We start from the raw sequence: 23,384 nt of genomic DNA on the forward strand, positions 1-23,384 counted from the left end.
TGCCTCACAGCAAGAGGGTTGCCGGTTCGATCCCGAGCGTGGGAGCCCTTCTGTGCGGAGTTTGCATGTTCTCCCCGTGTCAGCGTGGGTTCTCTCCGGGCACTCCGGCTTCCTCCCACAGTCCAAAGACATGCAGATTGGGGACTAGGTTAATTGATAACTCTAAATTGTCCGTAGGTGTGAATGTGAGTGTGAATGGTTGTTTGTCTCTATGTGTCAGCCCTGCGATAATCTGGCGACCTGTCCAGGGTGTACCCTGCCTCTCGCCCGATGTCAGCTGGGATAGGCTCCAGCCCCCCCGCGACCCTCAAGAGGATGAAGCGGTTAGAAGATGAATGAATGAATATTAAATTGTATAGAAGCAGCCTCAATCAGCTTCCGAAAGTGACGTAGAATATGAGCTGAATTTCTCACCTGGGTGTAGCACCTGCCAAGCTCCAGACCACAGGTCAAGGCCAACAAACAACAAAATGACTGATTCCAGCGGCTTTTTAGGCTTCCAATGTGGTTGTTTTGTAGTAACCTGTCGCTGTTTTTCCAGCTGGGTTTGCACCATGAAAGGCAGTTGTTTTTTACAGAGAGATCACTGCTTCTCCAGCAGGGACTGTGCCTTTAAAACCAAATATTTTAAGCCAAACTATGATCTTTTCCCTATCATAACCAAGAGGTTTTTGTGCCTACACCTAACCACATGTTAACCACAGCATTGCTTAAACGTAAAGTTTCACCTTATCCCCTACATAATAACAAGCAAATGTAACATATCCCTGGTTTACATAAACAAACAATGCCAATATTTTTTCTGCCGACTGAGTTAATAAAATTATTTCCATCTCGAACAGAGTGAGGACAAAAACTGAACATTAGCACCTCCATGATGGCAGGAGTTATTGCAGAACTGTTGGATTTGTTTGAACTAAACTGGACATGAATGTATATTGATGTGTATCTATGCACATTAAAAATGATAACATTTGATTTATATTGTGTCTTTAGAATGGAGTATGGCAGGAGAAACAAGACAGCTTTCAGGATACAGGTGGAGAGAGGTAAGAGAGGGATGCCATATTCCACTGTGACAGTCGTTTGGCGTGCATGTGTTCAGGGTAATTATTTTAAACTGTAAATTCCCACTGGAGTTCCTTCTAATATAAGGGCAGACAGGACAGAGGTGAAGATGATTGCTGTGACTTTGTTTTAGTCATTATGATGGATTTTTTGTCATGTAATCACAGGGGAACAAAAATGTGTGTTTAAATTTTAGAATCTATTTAAATCTTTGGTCCGACAGTGTTTAATGACTTTATTTCAGCTACTTTAACAAATGTTGTAAATTTAAAAACAGCTACTGAAAACTGACTTTTGCCAATTTCAGGCCAAAACTTGGAACAAACCTGGTCTAGGCAGGTTAACCATGCTGCATGAGTTTCCATTGCGATCTGACCAGGTTAAAAGAAAGCTACTTTAAAGACACAGAAGATTCTGATTTAGGCACAACATAACTTGCTAATCCACTAATATCACTTTATGGTACACCCTTCTGGTGTTTGTTTGTAGATCCAGAGTTTATCACTAGCAACAACATTTTCATTAGAGTAACATTTGGAAAAAACTCACAGAGAAGGACATAACAAAGCATCCCGTTACTAAGTTAGTGGTGGCGAACTTTCAGAAAATCAAGCACTCTCAGGTACTGAATCCAAACACACCAGAGGGTCTCGTCATCTAGTCAGGCCCTTTAGCTGTTCTGATACCACTGTAAACCACAGCCTTAAGTGGCTCTTTGCTTAACTTTGGAATATGAACTGGGAGGAGTTCTGATTTGTCTTTTCTGTCTGTTTCTCCCAGTGTATGAAGCAATCACAAAGGAGTCCGGGCTGAATGATCTAGAGAGCAAACACTTGACTAAGAGGGCCAAGTACAGCCACAATGACACTGGGTAAACACACTCTCTGCTTACTGGATGGTTTCAACCAGCAAGATTGTCTTTAAACTGGGGGGCTCTGAGCAGTCCTCTCTGATGTACTCTCTTTTTAAATGTACAACTAATGCCATACACTCCTGTGTGTTCACAGTGACGGCAGCAGCAGCAGCAACTCAGAGGAGTCTTCTGACAGTGACGACCAAATTCTGGAGAACACTGTAAGAAATTATGTGAAGTTTAAATCTGATGAAAATCTGAATATAGTTGAAGCATGTTGGTCATATAAATTTGACTGGGGAAGCTTGTATTAATTGTCTCAACCCACGTTGGTAGATAATTAAGCATAATCACATATTTAATACTAAGACCTTTTTAAATGAGGGATTTAAATAATAATAATGTTTTTAAAAAATGAATCCGTATCTGTTTCTAGGAGTGCATCAAAATACACACAATGATGGACCATCAAGCTGATGGGAAATGTGATTATGTCTGTAAATATCAAAACTTTTAGGATGAATTGTGACAAAATTCAAGTGTAGCTAACCATGTAGCTCAGGGCATGTCAGTTTTAGTCCATTAAAAATAGCTGTTTTTTGCGACTGACAGACTCAGATTACTGGAAAGGATCCCTACAGTGATAAAACATTTTGTATAAGACTAAGATCTTTTTTTGTTTAACCAGAAACAGCCCCAAAATCACAATCACCAAACCCACCAGACTCCATTCAAATAAATGGTAATTTTATCATCATGAAACACACTTCATTCAAAGTGGACTGAAATAAAGTAAAACTCACAAACTCCATCTTGGTTCATCTTTACACTGTTCCAACAATCACCAACTCTGGTTTGGTATAATTAGGCCCTTAATTCACTCAATTAAAAATATGCTGACTCTGTATATGTTTAAATTACTGTTTATTTAAATGGAGTGTGGTGAAATTGGCAGTGGTGACTCCAGGGCTGTTTCTGGGTAAACCAAAAGGATCTCACTCTTACAAAAAGGTCTATCTACGTAGGGATCCTTTCCATTATGTTGACATATACTGAGAATATCAATCTCAGCCATTCTGCAAAACAAGCACTTTCAGTGGACTCAAATTGATGGTGCTCAGTTGCCCACAGAGATTACATTGCAGCCTGTTTTGCTGCTGCTGTCTGTAGTGCTCTCACTCAATACTGAACTGATTTCGAAAATTGTTGTTGCCACTAGTCATTTAGACACAAAAACGTGGGAAAATAAGGTCGAAGTTTATGAGCAACCAAATTGACCCTTTAACAACTTACCTTGCTGCAGTAACGTAGAAGTGCACTCCACAGTGTTCCAGTACAGTGAGTGTGGTTACAGGTGTAGCAGAGCAACAAACTTGTAAATCTCAACCTGAAGATGTCGGTGAAATACAACTTCTCAATGTGGTATTAAGAGGCAGAGGAAGTGCTTTATAAATAGCTGCATGGATGCCCGTACCACACCTTAAAGTAATTACCTGTTCCTCGGTACACTGTCCAACTTTCCACCAAATATAACTGAAAGTCATTTTTGAGATATCTTGCCAGCAGGAAAACAAACAGACATATAGGATTTAACACAACCCTGTGGTAAACGTAATATCAGGCAGGGTCCCGAGGATGATGAATGTGAACTATCATATTTGGTTTTGACCCTGGGAGGAACAGCACATTCAGTGCCTATTTCAAGAGCCTTTTAAATAAATTCACAGTTCTTTCTAGTTGTAAAGAGCCCCTTTAAGTTATGAAACAATGAAGCTGAGAATTAGTGGTGTGTTTTCTCAGGTTTAGAACACTCTAGAGAAGAACACTATCGACTTATACACCATGAGAAAAGCACATTTCCCAAATGTTGGACTGCTACTTCAAGTGATGTGCACAGCCCTCTTGATAGTGAGATCTAACCATTTATTGTTGCTGCATTTTACCATCCACAGCCCACCAACCATATGAACAGCTCTCTTACATCTCTGTACCGGAAGGGACAGCCTGACTCCAACACGTCGTCACCCAGGAGAGATCAGTCTGCTGCCAGCGTTCCTGCCAGCGCAGCCAGCCTCCCTCCCAGCGCAGGGACACTGGTTTCCACAGGAGGCTGGTTCATTGATAGAGGCAGAGGCCCTGAGAAGAGCAACATCTTCATCGACCTGTGTGAAGAGGAGCCAACGAATACAGCAACAAATGTATGTTCCAGTGGAGGGCATGTCTGTGTACTAAAAGACACAGGACAGATAAGATGCTGACATTTAGCTAAGTAGGTAATAACATCTAAGTCTTAACAGATGTGAGTTGTTTTGTCACGAGGGAGTAAGCTGTGAGGATGGAATACTGCCTGTTAGATCCCAACCTATAATAGATTTTTTGTGGCTGATTCGGATATTTAAAAAACAAAAAATCCAATAACAATATTTGTTTAGCATAAAAACATAACATAAATAAACATTGTGGCCAGCATCCCCTGCAAACTGATATTTCTTTGTGTCCCCAGCAGACTGATGTATCCATGCTGGAGCCTGAGAAATATCCCAAAAAGACAAAGAAAAGGACAAAGGGCTCTGCTGAAACTACAGAGTCTCGCACCCTGAATAAAAAAGGTACCACCTGTCAGAATCTTATCCTTGTATTGAACACCACAATGGTAATTCATATTGAGCTCATCAATCATTGTCTGTGGGGCTCCAATCTACAGTTACTTTCATAATTAATTAATATATTTATTTTGTGTATTGTGTGATGTTTATTAATGTTATCAAATTGATGATTGTGTCATTGATTCATTAGCAAAAATGACAGACACTAATAACATACCTCAGTCCACTGTGATGGCAGCTGTATTCTAAATATTTTTTTTCTGTATAAATGATTTTTCAGCAAAGTCAAAGTCACTAGAGCTGCAGTATCCCACACTGAAGTTTGAAGATGTAGGAGGTAATGAAGAGACGTTGACGGTCAGTACCTCTAAATTTGCTGCTTTGTTTTACTGTTGTCCCAAATGTTCATCTGTCGTAAAATGGGGTTGGCTGCAGTAACCAAACTCTGACGTTTTTCAGTCTTACATAGACGAGTGTTTGTTATATTATCCATTTGTATGGTAGTTTTCACTTGCACTTATTTGACTTTGTTGCAGGACGTGTGTAAACTACTGATCCACATGCGACACCCAGAGGTTTACCAGCAGCTGGGAATGGTTCCTCCAAGGGGCTTTCTCCTCCATGGACCTCCTGGCTGTGGAAAGACCCTGCTGGCCCAGGCTGTGGCCGGGGTGAGTACTAAACAACACCAGGGCTGAAGAAGCATCCGCGTCTGCAAAGGATGTTCATATCCTTCAAATCCTTGATCTCAGATTGCAACACATCCAAAATATCCAGTTTATTGAGCTCATTAAGAAGACACATCTTCTCCTCAAACTGCAAGATGTGGCTACATTGCATGTCTGTGAGCCATACTGGCTGGCTATTATTGGTTTTATTACATTGTTGTGCTATATCTGTAATATAAAGAGCAGGGGTACTACGCAGTTAGCATTAGGTCAAATGAATTCCCTAACTTGTGTTATGTGCTTCACTAAACTGAGACTTAATCGCTTAAAGCCAGATTTTGGTTGCAAGAGTTTTGTCTTCTTGAAACAGCTTTGTAGTTTTGGTCGACGCATTAAACACTTAAACTGCTGCTCTTTAAGCTGTTGTTTGTGTGCTTGTGAAATAAAATGATGCGATTTATTTATTTATTTATTTATTTTTTCCTTCAGGAGCTGGAGCTGCCCATGCTGAAGGTGTCTGCGCCGGAGCTGGTGTCAGGAGTGTCTGGAGAGTCTGAACAGAAGCTCAGAGAGCTGTTTGACCTGGCTGTGGTTAGTAATGGTCTTTTTTATGCCTCTGCGCCTGAGATAGCCCTGGCTGGAGGCATTATGTTTTTGGGTTGTCTGTCAGTCCATCCATCTGTCCGTCCCATCCTTGTGAACAGGATATCTCAAGAACACCTCATGAGAATTTCTTCAAATTTGGCACAAAAGTCCACTTGGACTCAACTAGGGATGTCCCGATCCAGCTTTTTCACTTCTGATCCAATACCGATATTACAGCCTTGAGTTTTGGCCGATACCGATCCGATCCAAGCGCGTATTATACATATTCACTTATTTTGTTGTCAGTCATGTTAGAAAAGGTTTGATCAAGCAATATTACTCTAACAAGAACAACTACTTAATCAGGTTAGTTAGAATGATCCACAACAGTTGGTATGAGAAACTGACCTGTTTATTGTTAACAGGGTTAAATAAACAAACTTTAAACTTGAACATTAACATTAAATAAAAAATATAGCTGGTTTGCTTTGGCTGCTTTGGCCCCTTAATAAATAGAAAATAAATCAACACAAGAAATCTTTAAAATGTCTAACATTGAAATTAAAATAGCAGCAAGACTCCACACACTTGTGCTTTGGCCCCCTAATAAATAAAAAAAATATTAACACCACAAGACATTGTTGACATTTAACAAACAATGCAGCCTTTCCATTTCAATTATTTTAGTAGTGTCATTGCCAGCCTGATGCATAGGCACACAATATTGTACAACTGTTTAAACAAGCAATAGTCCATCCATGGCTCCAATTTCACTAATTGTGCCCAAAACAATGCCATCAGTGCTCTTACTTAAACACTAAGAGTGTAAACCAAATAAAAATATCACTCTCAAAAAACCAGAGCAGAAAACAAATAGTCAGTGAACTAAATTGACAGCTACTCTTCCTACCCTTCCCTCCCTGTGTGTCTGTGGCATGGTCTGCCCTCTGCATGCTGGCCTGGTGGATTGATAGTAAGAGCTGGAGTAGATCACTGGAATGGACTGCTTGAATCGCGGAGCGTTGGGCTGGCCAGCTTTTTGCTAATATCGGCGGCCGATACCGATCTGAATATCGGATCGGGACATCCCTAGACTCAACGATGAACTGATTAGATTTGGTGATCAAAGGTCAAGATCAGTGTGACCTTGCATCCGTCTCATCTGTGTAAAGACGATATCCCAGGAACACCTTAAGCACATTTCTTTAAATATGACACAAACATACATTTAAACGTCAACTGAAGAATAAACTGATTAGAATTTTGTGGTCAAAGGTCAAGGTCACTGTGAGCTTACAAAATATGCTTTTGGCCATAACTCATTCTGTGCTAATTATGACAAAGCTTCACACAAATATTTAATAGGATAAAATGATGAATTATTGACATTTTATATCCAAAAGGTCAAAGGTTAACTTCACTGTGACATCATAATGTTCTGCACGAAAGACTTTTCTGGCCATAATTTAATGTCATATCTCAGGAACAGAAGGGGAGGACATTTGGTCAGATACTTAATTGGTGAGGCTAATCTTGGATGTCCACCTTGAAGCTGTGCTGTTTGTATCGATCTTCTGTGCTGGTGGGGGGCAGTGGCTGTGAAGCATCCATGTTTCACAGCATTCATTTTAGATTAAAATCAATCTGGAGGAAGAATAGTAAGCACATGTGACCATATGCCCAAGTGATGTTCCTCTTGTACTGCTGACACAGTGTAACTGGTAATTGAGATGTATGGCATATACACTATGTCTTAATCTCTTTCTTTCCCCCTGCAGAGCTCTGCCCCGTGTATCCTGTTCATAGATGAGATAGATGCCATTACGCCCAAGAGAGAGGTTGCTTCTAAAGACATGGAGAGGAGGATTGTAGCCCAGCTGTTAACCTGCATGGACGGTAGGAAACTCTGCCTACAGAGTGATGTGATTCGCCTAAGGAAATGTCATACTTACTGAAACAAGCAGAGTCATGATAAAGTCAAGGTGATGTTTCAGCTGTTGAGTAACTGTCACCAGGCAATGACCAGTCAAAAGAGGACCTATTGATGGACCAAGTGGAGCACTACTTACTGTTGAGTTGTGCAGTATGCATGGATATGAACTTTATAAAGTTGATGAAAAGTTGATTGTGACACGTGACCTGACAGAGACCCTTCCACACAATCACAATCAGTCACAATCACATAAGTTCCTGTCCTGCTGTACTTGAATTTACTTTTCATTTTGATTATTACAGTGTTTGGGAAGCTACTTTAAAAGCATAGCTTTGCAAGCTACAAGTTACTTCACACAATGTAAGAAGTTGAATTACAGCAAAACTATTTTTGGGAGAAATCTGTTTTAACTAAAGCTACTTAGCAAGAAAGAGTTCAGTCTACAGTTTTGGAAAAAGGATCAAATTGTCAATCTACATGAGACATGAAATTATTAAAAAAATGCAAGACAAATGTCACATGCCAGAAAAAAATGTCACTCAGTTTAGTTTATTGCAGTAAGTGCCCACTTGTTTGCAGGTTATACATAAACCAAATAAATAAGAGTCCCTACTATTAATGGGAAAGTGCAGGAATGTCCGCTTTGGTTTTGTTTACAATGTCCATCAGTCAGACACCTGGCTTATATAGGAAGTGATGTCAGTACTTAGAAAGTCAGAAGAAAGATACCTGATGTGAGCATCCCATTACTGGACTTCCACATGTGAAATGACATTTAACTGGTGCTTGCCTCCTGACAGATTTGAACAGTTTGACAGTGATGGCTCAGGTCCTGGTTATTGGTGCCACTAACAGGCCAGACTCCCTGGACCCGGCCCTCCGTAGAGCGGGACGCTTTGACAGAGAAATCTGCCTGGGTATCCCTGATGAAGCAGCTCGTCTCAGGTCAGCTATGCATGATTATAGAGGAATGAGAATCTTCACGATGATGTTAAATATTGTAGTCGTGTTAAAGATGATTTTTAAAAAATACTACTAGTTGTACTTTTGGGCTTTACTTGCTGAAATTGTCATAGCTACATATATGGATCCCATATATGGATTTCCTCCCACCTTTTGATGTCTAGCTCTTCTAGCTAGGGAACGTTTCTAGTTTCTAATATTTCATTTTTATGTAGTATGATTTTGTCTTTTGATCTCCTTGATTTGCATCCAAGTCATGCAGTAGATTCTTCCTTCTTTGAAGCAATCACAAGGATATTTGCATGTTGTTAGGATTTAGGCAGTTGCCAGCTGATCACAGTCTCTGACATCTGTTGATACTGTCACAGTTTAAAACAGAATGCTTTGTGCTTTGTCAGGATCTTGAAGACATTGTGTCGAAAGCTCAAGCTGCCGGAAGACTTTGACTACCAGCAGCTGGCCCGGCTCACCCCAGGCTACGTGGGCGCAGACCTCATGGCTCTGTGCCGAGAAGCTGCCATGAGTGCTGTCAACAGGGTTCTACTGGAATTAAGAGGACAGAGCCAGAGTTCTAGTACAGAGCTGTTAACAAACAGTGTTCAGACTGAGACTGTTATGACAGAGGGAGAGGTCAGAGAGCAGCAGCCAACAGATATAAACCCAGAACCTCAGGAAGAGTCGGGGCAGAATCACGTGGAGGTATGAGGAGCACCAGCAATACATCTCACTAATTCTACCCAATGTGACTGTGTACAAGATGGCAAATGACACCTTGCTCTGTCATAGCATGATGTGTGTTCTTCTGAGCCTCATCTCAGAAAAACTCATTTTCTATAAACTGTAGTGAACAACAGTGTCATCTTGCAGCTGGAAAAACAACTACTATTGGATGTCTGCCAAGATGGGAATGTAAAATCTGTGTTAAAATGAGTTTTAAAAAAAAAAAAGAATCTTTTTTTGTTGAAACGAAAAAATACCCAAAATAAGTACTTTTGCATATGAATTACAGAAATATTCACATGTGGAACTGAAGAGTTGAACCTATCATTGATCATACATGATTAAGTAGGTTTGATGCTCTGTTGTTTTCCAAACATTAGGGAACTTTTAATCCCATCAGAAAATATGAATAATGTAGTGTCACTACCTGCCTATCAGTTTGAGAGTGACAGCAATTGCCACTTCTGTGTTTTTAATTTTTGGGGTGGGGCCTTGAAATCACATAAACAGGGTTTTATTTCCCGCTTCTCTGTGTTATTCTAATGAGCTGTGTTCTGTCTCCAGCAGGGGGAGCTGTGGCACCTGCTGCAACTGCTGAAGAACACGGAGACGCTGTCAGAGGAAGAGCTGGCCGGCCTGTCCATCCTCATGTCAGACTTCAAGGCCTCTCTAGCCAGTGTCCAGCCCTCAGCCAAGAGGGAGGGCTTCGCCACCGTGCCAGATGTCACGTGGGAGGACGTGGGAGCCCTGCAGGACATCAGAGAGGATCTCACCATGGCCATACTGGTAAATACATCAGGCTTCTTCAGGTTTAACATCCATGATCCAGACTAGGGCCCAAACCGAACAGACCAAAAATCATATCTCAGTATTTTTAGGCTGAATAGCATTACAAAGTAAATATCTTGTTATTTTCTAAGTACAGGACTAAATGTTCAGTTGTAGGTCAAAGCCACATGTGACATTTCATAAGCACTTAAATTAAAACAGACTAAGATCAAAAGTAAAATGCAGAAAAAGCGTTTCCTCCCGTTTGAAAATATACAGCTGCAAAACATGGAAATGAAAAAAATATGCAAAATAAATAGCAGGGCTGTTTGTTAGCAGAGGTTGGAAGTTTAGTTGCACAGGCCACAAAATTGTTGCACAGTTATAAAAGTAAGTAGGTGTAATTTAGTTCAAGTCTGTCAAATTCTGTGTTGGAGGAGTTAAAAAAAATCATTTACTCTAACCTTTCAAATGAGTACAGATTTAACAATGAACAAGTGAAATGAATGCGACAGCCCTACTTGTTAACTGGTATGACCCATTCTGTCATATATGAGACTCAGCTGACCCCCCTTTGGGTCCTGCAAGGGCAAGGTATGGGGAAGAGAACTCTCCTTTGTGTGCTCATGTTATTCAGGATCATTTGCAGGATTTTTGTGGTAAAGCTTGTCAGTGTATCTGTAGATTGTCTTGTTGAGTTATTCCATGACTGAGGACATTGTCCCTTTTAATATACAGTACAAGACATTCACTCTCTGGAAATGTTAGATGTGCCTCTCAAACTGTGAGCTGGCCCCTTCTCCACCTATTATTGGATACAAGTCATTGGCAAGTACTGACTGTGGCATGTGTGTGTGTCCTCAGGCTCCGGTGCGTTCTCCAGAGCAGTTTAAGGCTCTGGGACTCAGCGCCCCATCTGGTGTGCTGCTGGCTGGACCTCCAGGATGTGGAAAAACTCTGCTGGCCAAGGTTCCCCACCGCACCACCACAATATACCTAATAATTAGCTGAGGAACACAACACTATGATATCTTTGAACACCTCTAGTGCCATTGAAAATGTTTAATGATATCTGGTGTTCTGTAATTTTTCTGTCAACTTCTCTCAAATTACACAAATTATCTGTAATCGAAATAGAACCTGATGAGTTTAGTCTGATTTCTTATGGCTGATTGATATTTCTGTTATTTTAGAGTGTGTTTTTTTATTCACATAGCTGAGGCCTGTATATACATTATCAGTCATCTTAGGATCAGATCTAGGGCTGAAAATTTGTCTGTGATTAATAAAACTCCTCAGAGAGTTGAAAAGAGGACTTGAAGGGTAATTTTTGTGTTGTAAACCTGGACCCTATTTTCCCATTTTTTTGTGTCTAAGTGACTAATGGGAACAACAGTTTTTCAAAAACTGTTGTTCCCTTCAGGCACTGGACACAAAAACATGGGAAAATAGGGTCCAGTTTGGAAAATACCAAAGTTACCCTGCAGATTTTTTATGTAGCTTTCTGCGCCAGTTAGTTCTTTGATGAGAACTCTGAAGTATTTTGACACAAAATCAAGTATCATTAATGCATCACAGGTTACATATGTTGGTACTGTGTTCTTGAACATTTTGTTTCTACAGAGACAGCAAGGCTAGTCATTGTCTCACTGTGTCTCACTGTTTGTTGTCTCCTGACAGGCAGTGGCCAATGAGTCAGGCCTCAACTTCATCTCTGTCAAAGGTCCAGAGCTGCTCAACATGGTGAGTCACTGAGCTGCAGGAACATGTTGATGTCGCAGAGGCTGCCTGGGCAATGTTGCATTGTTTTGGTGTTGGATCATAATACAGCCCACAGACTGACGCTTATTAACCTTTAACCACATCTCTGAGAGGCTCATTCAGTTTGTTCTGCTGGCATCCTGATGATTTGCTCAGTTTGTCTTGCTCTTTCCATATCCTCACACTACATATTATAAAAGAGTGTTGTCCTCATTCACCACACCATGAGTGAAGAGGGCTGATGCTAAATCATCGGGTTGCATTTATTGATGAATCTTTGTGTTTGTGTGTGCAGTATGTTGGAGAGAGTGAGCGGGCTGTCAGGCAAGTCTTTCAGAGAGGACGCAACTCCGCTCCATGTGTCATCTTCTTTGATGAGGTTGATGCTCTGTGTCCTCGCCGTTCAGGCCATGAGGTGAGAGGGGTGGACTTCATGACATAGGAGGGAATCCATGAGTATTATGTTCCAAACATCAGATTCAGATTCTGACCAGGAGCAGCAGCTGCGGAGCTGTGGGGTTTACAGGAAGTAACTAAGATTCCTTCCTTTTCTTTGTGGAGAGTTGATGCACAGCCACCTTGATAAGAAGGAAAGTGCTATTTTCTGAACAACTTGTAATCACAAATGACGTATTCAGGTGTTTTAGGTTAAGTAATGCCCTTAACAATCAATCACAATACATAGGTGCACAAGGGATGTAACAATATATCAAATTTTGCAATACTGCAATAAAAAATTACTTATACTGTTGTCAGATTGTGACAAAAATCACGATATTATATTTTTATTTCACTAGTATAACTGTGGTCTAATATCTCCCTGTTAAAAATTGTCATGGATTGACATAAATGCTTGCCAGGGGCAAGTAAATGCGGTGTTCGGGGAAGTGGAATGTCTCATGCACTTGTCTGATTGGGCAAGGCTAACATAACGTTATCTGAAAATAAACTGCATACCGAATTGCTAAAGCAAAGCTTTTCCAGCTGAGCTGCATGTGCCAGACTGTCTCACCACCAAGTGTTAAACAGGACAGATGAGAAAAATCTAACATACTGGACACTACAAACGTTTACTTTGGGGTCAACAATGTCGTATATGACAACGTTACTATTTATCTCTGGCACGATGCAAGGAAGAGAATTACTTTACTTTTGGCCAGAAGCTAACGTTAACCATCCTGCTGTTCCAACGAGGGCTCTGGTGCGATCGTGTCCCATTGAGAGCTTTGTAATCCATCCCTGAACTGTGCTGTTGTTTGGTAAACTTTGTTAATTCACACTGAATGTGTTCTATGATCATTTATCAATATTTCTGTGTTGGAAACGGTTACTGGTGTTGTTAGCCATCTATGATGCCTGGATTGAGTCTGTTGACCAATCAGAGGCTGTGTTTCTGGCGGTGTGGCAGTGCAAGGCAAAACAGGTGTAAAAATGACATTTAAGATGGAGTTGTCCCAGCTGTGTAGTTGTTACATGTTAATTGTATGTTTTGTGCGTTAAAAATTTATAAGAATTGTCCGAATCCCTGTTGACTATTTTTTTAAAAAGCTTAATGTCAAGCCCTGATTGTACTGTTTTTGTTTGAACAGCAGATGGCGCAATCATCTCTCAGTCAAAAAACAGACAGGCTCAGACCCAAATAGAACATGGAGAAAACGCAGAAGAATTTTTTTTATTTAATAATGGAAGTTTTTAAGTCATCATATTTCTTTTTTTTCTGTTTTTAATATCATGATAAATACCATAGTGTGGACTTTTTATCATGATAATATCGTGCCATGAGTTTTATGATCGTTACATCCCCAAACAGTAAAGGCTCTTAAAAAAAAATGTTAAACATATATTTATCTCAGTGGAAATGTGACCACGAAACCAAATGTCATCTTCACCACTTATCTCCTGTTTTTTAATTTATCATTTGTTCTTCAAACCAAAGAATGAGAAGTCTTAAATTCTGCATTACATTCATGCTGTATATTGTGATCTGGTAACGTATGTGTATGAGCAGTGTTTGTGTGTGTTCAGTCAGGAGCCAGCGTGCGGGTGGTCAACCAGCTGCTCACAGAGATGGACGGCTTAGAGACACGGCGGCAGGTCTTCATCATGGCTGCAACCAACAGACCAGGTACACATCCAAATCCAGACCCAATCAGAGCTGCAGACTAAAACAAGCTCAGATGGTCCCAGCTTCTCTGTTCATTAGAAAGAAAGGACAGCTAGAAGAAATGCATTTTTAGGACAATTTTCACTAGTGGTGGAACGTCACTAAGTACATTTACTCAAATACTGCACTTAAAGGGATAGTGCACCCAAAAATGAAAATTCAGCCATTATCTACTCACCCATATGCTGATGGAGGCCCTGGTGAAGTTTTAGAGTTCTCACATCCCTTGCGGAGATCGGCGGGGGGAGCGGCTAGCACACCTAATGGCAGATGGCACCCCAGACTAACATCCAAGAACACAAAATTGAATCCACAAAGTATCTCCATACTGCTCATCCATAGTGATCCAAGTGTGCTGCAGCCCCGACATAAAAAGTTGTTTGGAAAAACGTCATATGAACTCTGTTTTTAGCCTCACTGTAGCCTGTAGCTCTGACTGCTTCTCTGTGCTCCACGTTCACGTGTGTGCGCGCTCAGGGTGATCGGTGATCTCTGAAGATCTCTGAGGCTCATGAGCTGTGGCAGCTGCTTCGTCCAGTAGCCTGAGTTCCGTGCGTATACTCAGGTTCAAAGAAATACGGCTCAACAAAGAAATGCTGTTCCTCCTCAGTTTCAAAGTCTTCAGACATGTTGGGCTGTCCTTTGCTAAAAGACCGTAGTGCAAATTATCTTGTAGCGACTGTGGCTACTGTTGTCTCTCCCTGCAGTGCACGTGTCACGTGATGTAAACACATGTGAGCAAAGCTCATGCTTTCACTGGTCTCGCACAGGCGCGCACACATGAACGTGGAGCACAGAGAAGCAGTCAGAGCTACAGGCTACAATGAGGCTAAAAACAGAGTTCATATGACGTTTTTCCAAACAACTTTTTATGTCGCGGCTGCAGCACACTTGGATCACTACGGATGAGCAGTATGGAGATACTCTGTGGATTCAGTTTTGTGTTCTTGGACGTTAGTCTGGGGCGCCGTCTGCCATTAGATATGCTAGCTGCTCCCCCCGCTGATCTCCGCAAGGGATGTGAGGACTCTAAAACTTCACTAGGGCCTCCCTCGGCATATGGGTGAGTAGATAATGGCTGAATTTTCATTTTTGGGTGCACTATCCCTTTAAGTACAGTAGTGTGTGGTGTATTTGAATGTGCATATTTCCATTTTGTGCTACTTTATACTTTAATCCACTCCATTTTAAAGGGAAATATTGTACTTATTACTGCACCACATTTATCCCTCGGATGTTGTTACTAGTCACTGTTCAGATTAGGCCTTATCAGCAAAAACTAATAAATCATAATACATTGTTAATTTCTTAGATTGAATGATTGAATGTAAATTTTTTTTACATTTGTGCATTGGTACATTAAATGAAGTATAAGATCTTAATACTTTTTCACCACTGTTTTTCAATCTGTAACAAGAATTTTAAACTAAATTCATTTTTTGTTGTTGTTCTAAACACTAAATAACTGTCTTGTGTCTTGCCAGATATCATTGACCCTGCCATACTGAGGCCAGGTCGCCTGGATAAAACCTTGTATGTGGGTCTGCCGCCTCCAGCAGACCGCCATGCCATCCTGCTCACAATAACCAAGGTAAATGTTCACCAGAGATATACGCATGGGACTCACAGTAGATGGATAAAAGTCAAATGACTCATAATATAATGTTATGTTGCTAGATGGGTTTCATTTTTTTCTATTTTTTCTTTTTTATTTGGAAAAGCAGTACAGGTACACATGAAATGCCATGTTGACCCTGCCTCTCACAGCAGACAACTGCATCTTCTTCAAGCTCTAGCTTTTCATAAATGAGCAGAGCAGTACTGGTGGCACTGTTTAAGAATATATATATAACATGTATATAATTAATAGTGGGTGAAGTGTAGTGTAATATAGTGCAGTTAATAGTGTGTCTAAAAGCAGAATGACACTGGTACTTTCAGTACTTCTTCCATAACCCACATGATTTCTCTCCAAGGTTGTGGAAGCAGTAGTCAGTCCTAGAATCCATGATTATGATTAGCCTTTCATGATAGATAGATTCTCCAACATGAAGTGTCCTTCCCTAGAGATGTCTTATGTGCCGGCATTTTAAAGAGCCTTGCATTCTTCATCCTAAGTTCTCTCCAGTGTAAAGCAGATGTGCTTTTCCAAGGTTGTTTATTTACTTTTTCCCATTCCACCAACTATAATGTAATATTCCCTTTCTTTTACCCTTTCTTGTTTTATATGAGTTGTGTTTTTCCCTTTTAACATTTGTAGTCCATTGTACTACATAAACACATTTCTGTGACCTGGGTCTGATTTTATCCCAGTAAAAAAAAACCTTCAAAATGCCAGAGCATATCTTATCAAAACTTTCCTTTCTTTATGGATTTCTCAGTGTAAGAACCTAAAATAGTTCTGCTGTGTTGACTCATGCTGGTTTTCCATTCACGCTGGTCCTGACATTTTTTTTTAGTATTTCTCCAGTGACCTAATCATCATATTGTACCTTTCCATTTTTATCTTTTTTTTTTTTTTTTTTTAAATCTAGCATCCATCTGTTTGGTAATAAAAACTGAATCATACACTCAGCCATTTTATGAATGTGTAAGGTTCTTTTGACAAAGGTTCTTCTACCACACTGAACCAGGTTTTATTTGTTGATACAAGTCTATCCATGGATCGATTTAGACTTACTCAATTCACTGTCAACTATTATAGCTTTCAGTGGAATACCGCATGATGTTTGGCACTACATTTCTTTCCACTTTGCTGTGATGATTACAGATGTTAAGTGCACCAGCTGAAAATTGTTTTGTAATATTTGGAAGGGAAAGACCGTCTTTCTTCTCAGGAAACTCATAACTCTTCGACCTGATCCTGTAGCTGTTAGCATCATGTGTGTTCTACTGTCATCTTTGTTGTTTCTTGACAAAAGAAGGTCTTTTGGGTCAGAAACTGATAAATCATGCAGTGGTCAATCCTAAAATAGTGCTACCAGAAAAACAGCTCTAAAATCCAACACACCTGTGCACCTGCGGGTAAATTCATAGTTGATTTCACTTTTGAAAGGGCTATGCTACCAGTTTCCTCCTGCCTTCAGTCTTTGTGCTAAGCTGGGCTAACCACATCTGAGATCATGTTTGGATGCTCAGAGATGAAATAGCTGTTGATCTTTTGCAGGGAGGGACCAGACCTCAGCTGGAGCAGGACGTCTGTCTTAAAGAGATCGCCTTCGACGAACGCTGCGACTGCTTCACGTAAGTCCCACCTTGAAACAGCAGCTGTCCTCAGACGCTTGCTAAACTGATTCATACTGTTTGTCCTGGTTTTGGTCCATATTCCATTGTCTTGCTGACTGTGATACTGACTAAATGTAGAACCACTGATCCATGAATCTGATGACGTGAATGAAATCTGATCCATATTTACTTTAAGTGTGTGTGTGTGTGTGTGTTTGTTTGATCCAGTGGAGCTGATCTGACTGCATTAGTGAGAGAAGCATCTGTGAACGCTCTGAGGGCCTACCTGAAGTCCCAGCATTCCTCAGCCTCTTCTCCTGGTAACTTGACTCCTCCCTCTGCATTCCTGTACACTATTTACTATTTAAAGATGAAACTGTAATCCTACATGGGACTGGAATTAGTAATTGGAAAGATTCCCATGGTTTCTCTTTACTGGTAACTTCTGGTAGTGTTAAAGTTTGACATGTGGGAGTGAACATGGTGTAAGTGTACCTAAACAGAATGAATTAATGGTTTATTTACATAATGTGAGGCGCTAATTTGTTTTACTTTTCAGATTTGCATGTTATTAACAATAATTTTGGTATATACTTGGACATGCATGGGGGGCTGGGTTGACTTCAATTAAATCTAGTGTCGGAAATGTTTACATTCCAGTCTTATCTTATGTTTGATTATCATGTGAAAAGGGAACACAGCTAAAATTAAGAATTCCACTGTTATTTCCATGGCTGAGGAAATTTCAATCAGTTTTTGTGAACATGAGCTACTCTCTCTCAAAGCTAGAAAACAGAGAAGTAAGTCTCAAACTTGTGATGTCTGTGGAGCTGCTCCATAGACAATGAGTGGTAAAAGTTTGCTATACCCTATGACATCACAAATTTGAGTTTTAGGACTTCAGTTTTTGGATTTGAGAGAGAGGTGGTTATGTTTACTGATATTTTTGGATTGTCTTACACCATAGGAATAACATGTATGAATTTTGAAAGAAGGGGTGAAGTAGCCCCTCAAGTCCGAGGCAGTTTCGCGCTCTAGTCAAGACCAGAATGTTTTAATGTGAGTCAAGACCAAAACAACAAAACAGCTCACATTCACTTTCCTTCATCTCAACGTCTTCTTTTTTATTCATAGTGAACTGTAATATAACACCAGTCTCTCTGTACAGCCCTTTAGATTTAGAAAAGGTCTACATGTCTACATAAGTTGGTTTGTAACATTGCAGGATATTTTGTTTCTGATATATTTTTGCACATTTAGCTGCATTCTAAAGATTATTTTTTGGGGCTTTTTGTCTTTAATGAACAGGACAGAGTGAAATGGGGTGAGAGAGAGAGTGGGGTTGACATGCAGCAAAGGGTTGCAAGCCGGAGTCGAGCCTGCGACCGCTGCAGCAAGACATCGCCTCGATACATAGGGCGCTGGCACTATCCACTACACTACCGACGCCCCATTTAGCTGCACTCTAAAACAAGGAATGTTTAGTTATTACTTTGTGTGTAATGGTACGCCGAAGTCACAGTTCAGTTAATACCTAGATTTTTGGAGTGACAGTTCAGTGCCAGTTTGGCACAGTGGGATAAAACACAGCATAAGGATCCATTTCTTTTTATTTATTTTAGACAGTAGTGCAAGTGTCAAAGATGGACAGAATCCTGTTGTTGGAGACTGAGAACATTTTGCCCACTGGTAAACAATTTCCATTATAAAAACATGGAACATTAAAAAAAAATCTGTATAACACTGTACAAACACTCCGTAAACTACGGTTGTAATGGTTTGTGTATGTATGCTGAACCGTCACGGTTTGGTGCACGCAGACTACACAACATGTAGATAGATGCAGGTTATGTGGGACCAACGTTCACACGTACCATAAACAACATGTGCTAAGGTTAGCAGATAAACTGCTTGGCATGCGAATCAGTCACACTATTGCAAGCACAAATGAAAGGCCAGAGCTGGAAGACCTGCCTGCAGGGCCCAGATCAGCTTCAACAGCAACAAAGAGACAGTTGTTTCCTCAGACCATTTCATTGCTTTGCTGTTGTGAGGGCAACAGGAAATACAAAGGGACCTCTTTAGAAGATTGAAACGGTCCATAAGTTGAGGAAGGTGTGTCGGCGTTGCTCCACCATTGTAGGGTCAGTGAATGCAAACGCATCAAATATGCTAGTGTTTGTATGGTGTTGAACAGAAGTATTTGAAATTCTCCTTATTTTTATAATGAAGATAGTTTACCGAAGTTGCCAGTGAGCAAAATGTTACCTCAGTCCCCAGCAAGAGAACTGTGTCTGCCTTTGATACTCACACTACTGTCTGTTCAAAATAGACTGTTCACTGACCCGTTACAGCTCTGGTTATTATATGAACAAAAACACACAATGAAAAATAATCTGAACTAAATCACAGTGCAGAGCAGTAAATGTTCTAACCATGTAACAGAAACCAAACAGGACTGTGTCTCTTGCCCAGTTGACTCTTCTGTTTATTGACTTAGAGGTCATTCATTGTTTCACACAGGTCACTCGTTCTCCTCTGGCTCTGTCACTGACATCAGAGTGAGCAAACGCAACTTTGATGATGCCTTTAAGAAAGTTCGTCCATCTGTGTCCAAAAAGGTAAGAAAGTGTAAAGAGCAAAGTGAGTGTGGTGTGACATGTCAAACCTGAAAATATCTTTTGACAATATGGAAATTGTAAAATTTCAACAGGCTATCCTGTAACAGATCAGCAGAGTTTTATTTGTTTTGTTAAGGTCTTGGTCTGACCTGTGAACTATACTAAATCTGTCCATTTCTTAGCCATGATGTGACAACCCATTTTACATTTTGGTCCATGGCTTCTGACTGTCATAAAAAAGCAGGCAAACAGAACTGTGTTTACACAACCAACCATCCATACTCAGTTTTGGTTTTACAACTTAATTTGTTCGTATTTGAATCACTAAACAAATTGGAGATGGGAGTGGTGACTCAGAGGTCTGAAACTAGGCTAGCCTATTTTAACACAGTAGCCAAAACTAGACATAAACAGAAAGAAAGGTGTGGGGAGGGAGACACCAGGTAGACAGTGTCCACATTTTCTTTAAGGTCAAATAATCATCACAAACATATGCACAGATGACTCTCACCGCCTAACAGCCTGATATTACATAGTTAGTGAATCAAAGTGACTTTTTATTTGGTAAAAGTAGACCAGAGCACATCACATGACCTGCAGTTTTTGTCAAGTGCTGCACTGCCCAGTTCTTCTCCTGGTGGGGGAGGGGGTTGATGCCATGCAGAATAAATAGTACAAAGTTCCCCTCCCACCAAATGACCATGGGCAAATGCACACGCCTCATACAGTTACCCAGTGTTACGTTGATTTATTAATCTTATGTCATTGTAGAGTTGCCTGCAGCGCATTCTCTCAGCTGACATGATATTTAATATGTGTCGCCATGACATTATCTCTCTTTCTCTGGTTATCAGTCCTCAAATGACACAAGAATTAGCTAGCTTCTAAAACCCTATGGTCCTTCCACATCACTCCCAGCCGCTGTCGACTGCAGCGCCAGTAGGTGAGACCTTCAGTTGGTGGTTACAGCAACTCAAATTCAACCAGTACAAACCCTGCAGCAATGGGTCTAACATGTGTAACAGCAGCAACAGAAAGTTTGCTGATCCAGCAGGGAGTCAGGGCTGTCCAGTCCCTCGGTGCTGGGGTTTACAATGGCTGGATTTGTGTTGCTTCGGCTACTGATGGGCTCAGTCTCTAGTGCTGCTGCTGCTCGATCTCCTCCCAGCTAGACGGTCTGTAGCAGTGAGGAAATGAAGTGGAGGACCCACTGTGATTTGAGGCTCCAGCTAATGTTAGCTACAAATATGTGAACCTGAAGCTGCAGCCTTGAGCCTTTACCTCATGTTAGCAGAAGATTAAACAATTAGCAATTAGTGTTCCATCTCTGAAATGTTTATCTGATATTGTCAGACTCTCTTTCTGAAAAGTTGTCTTACTTTTTTGGGTTGCTTTGCAGTGTAGGCAGTTGTTGCTGATGCTGGAATAGCAACTTAATCTGCAGGACTCTCCATCAATGAATCAAACTTTTAACATTTGAAAGGACGTGTACACACATCTGCATTTTGTAGAACAGCCAATAGGAACACCCTCTCTCAAATGGCCTGTGATTGGCTTAAGTTTCTTGTCACAGGCTCAATTTTCTAAAGCCCGAAAACAGAGCCAAGAGGAGGTGTTCCCTCAGACCATTTGAATCACAATACGTTGAAAGGTTATTATAGGATTTTTGCCCTGTGATGCCTAAATGAAACTGCCTACCCCAGGTTTAAATGAGCCAATTTGGTGAAAAACTTTTTTTTTCTTTAGACTTAGGTGCATGGACATACAGACCTTCAGTCTTTACCAATGTGTTATCTTTGATATCCCTTAAATGTACATTATTACTTTATTTTATTGTAGGTAAATTAAAGTCAAATGTTTAAACAAAAGAACAACTTCTAATTTGTCTAAATAGTATAAAGTCTAAAACTGGAAAAATGTTAATCTAAATCAGGATCTGATAAGAGTTTAAGTCAATAAGATTCTAAATCTGACCAGACATTTGATGCCAGATTGAGGTACTTCTGGCAAAGCTTTTACACTGTGTTCCAGTTACAAATTTGTGTTTTATTTTACATTAACACTTCATAGTGTAATGCAGTGGTTCATTATGTGTGCATTCTAAACAATTACAGACTGTCACTGCAGACAGCTCTTTGCTTTAATGTCTATCAGATAACTGTCCCATAACCACGCTGCTATCAAGTGGCCAGGAGAACCAGTCTGACTTGTCCCACACCAAACATTGCAACATTAAACTTCAGGCCGCTGTACTCTGAATTCCTTCACACTGTCAGAAAATAATGATTTAAGTATTACAGAACACCACCGTTAACTTAAACATCAGCAACATATATATATATGCTTTGCTGTTTATGTAGAGACTGTGACAGATAGAGACCTCTCTGCCTCCTCACCTGTAACACCCAGTTTATCAGTCCAACAGTCAGCTAATGTTTGTTGTGAGAGGTCTCAGGGAGAGGCGGGGCTGAAATCCGTCTTTACATCCCTTTGATGGCACTCAGATTAACCTTTGTTTGTGTGAAACCACAAACATACAATGACTGTGCTTGTGTCTCCTACAGGATCAGAAGATGTACGAGCAGCTCAGAGAGTCCCTCAGTAGATAACATCGAGACCAGAACCAAGACGTCACCAGCAACAGTTGAACTCTGACTTTAGTTAGGGGTGAATAATTAAATGTCATGTATGTATACACATTTTATTATTATACCTGCTTTTATAATAAAAAGTGTGTAGAAACCAAAGTGTGTGGGTCCGTGCGTGCAATGAAAACCTTTAACTAGACGTTCCACCTCATGGTTGCAACAGTTTACATCCATGTCTGTCCAGACTCATATCGAGCCATGACAGCTGACAATGCTTTAAATATGGATGTTTCTGCAAACAAGCTACATATTCTAAAACAGGATGCTTCACGCACATCTTTAACCCACAGAACAGAAGAGCTATAAAATCAGCAGTCCCAAGATTAGTGTCACCAGGTTTGTATTTGACCAACCCTGCATTCCAATACCCATACTACCATACTATTTAGTATACCAGAAAAAGAATTAGTGTGTCCCAATACATAGTATGTCAGATGCAGTATGCTAAAAGTACCAGGATGTTCTACTACATCCGGTCATATTTCTCAGTATGCATGTCAGCATGCTTCTTTGGCCATTCTGACCCACAATCCTTTGCACAGCGGAAGTTACATCGCACTGACTGAGCTGCGTGTACAACCAACACCCACACTTCCTTTCATACATGGTTTATTTAATTTGAGATACTAAGACACTACATATTAGGACTGCAATGATCTGATTATATACTGTCACATATCATACAGTTTTGCAAGAACACGGTTACAACATTCAACTTTATTGTGATTATAGTATAATCAATGTCAGGGTTCAACTATGACTATAATATAGAAGATTCTACCAGTATAGGCAGTGGTGTAA

The 23,384-nt window shown here is 40.4% G+C and overlaps 1 protein-coding gene across 4 annotated transcripts in view; it reads left to right on the forward strand.

The window, feature by feature from the left end:
• Nucleotides 1-22,682, forward strand: part of nvl (nuclear VCP like) — a 29,006-nt gene extending 6,324 nt beyond the window's left edge. For 2 of the 4 annotated variants that reach the window (XM_049601172.1, XM_049601171.1), the window contains exons 4-24: nt 997-1,049; nt 1,849-1,939; nt 2,076-2,142; nt 3,874-4,119; nt 4,425-4,530; nt 4,808-4,884; nt 5,064-5,198; nt 5,685-5,786; nt 7,559-7,676; nt 8,514-8,658; nt 9,075-9,375; nt 9,961-10,182; nt 11,029-11,133; nt 11,845-11,907; nt 12,221-12,340; nt 13,951-14,050; nt 15,574-15,680; nt 17,256-17,332; nt 17,543-17,634; nt 19,838-19,935; nt 22,500-22,682. In XM_049601172.1, the coding sequence (XP_049457129.1) occupies nt 997-1,049; nt 1,849-1,939; nt 2,076-2,142; nt 3,874-4,119; nt 4,425-4,530; nt 4,808-4,884; nt 5,064-5,198; nt 5,685-5,786; nt 7,559-7,676; nt 8,514-8,658; nt 9,075-9,375; nt 9,961-10,182; nt 11,029-11,133; nt 11,845-11,907; nt 12,221-12,340; nt 13,951-14,050; nt 15,574-15,680; nt 17,256-17,332; nt 17,543-17,634; nt 19,838-19,935; nt 22,500-22,544 (2,470 nt within the window). In that variant the 3' untranslated portion in view covers nt 22,545-22,682. The remainder of the gene's footprint in view (nt 1-996; nt 1,050-1,848; nt 1,940-2,075; nt 2,143-3,873; nt 4,120-4,424; nt 4,531-4,807; nt 4,885-5,063; nt 5,199-5,684; nt 5,787-7,558; nt 7,677-8,513; nt 8,659-9,074; nt 9,376-9,960; nt 10,183-11,028; nt 11,134-11,844; nt 11,908-12,220; nt 12,341-13,950; nt 14,051-15,573; nt 15,681-17,255; nt 17,333-17,542; nt 17,635-19,837; nt 19,936-22,499) is intronic. The other 2 variants (XM_049601174.1, XM_049601173.1) reach the window with 2 other exon arrangements.
• The last annotated feature ends 702 nt before the right edge of the window (nt 22,683-23,384 follow it).

This window comes from Epinephelus fuscoguttatus, linkage group LG16 (genome assembly GCF_011397635.1).
Source record: "Epinephelus fuscoguttatus linkage group LG16, E.fuscoguttatus.final_Chr_v1".
In the NCBI taxonomy this organism is placed as follows: domain Eukaryota; kingdom Metazoa; phylum Chordata; class Actinopteri; order Perciformes; family Serranidae; genus Epinephelus; species Epinephelus fuscoguttatus.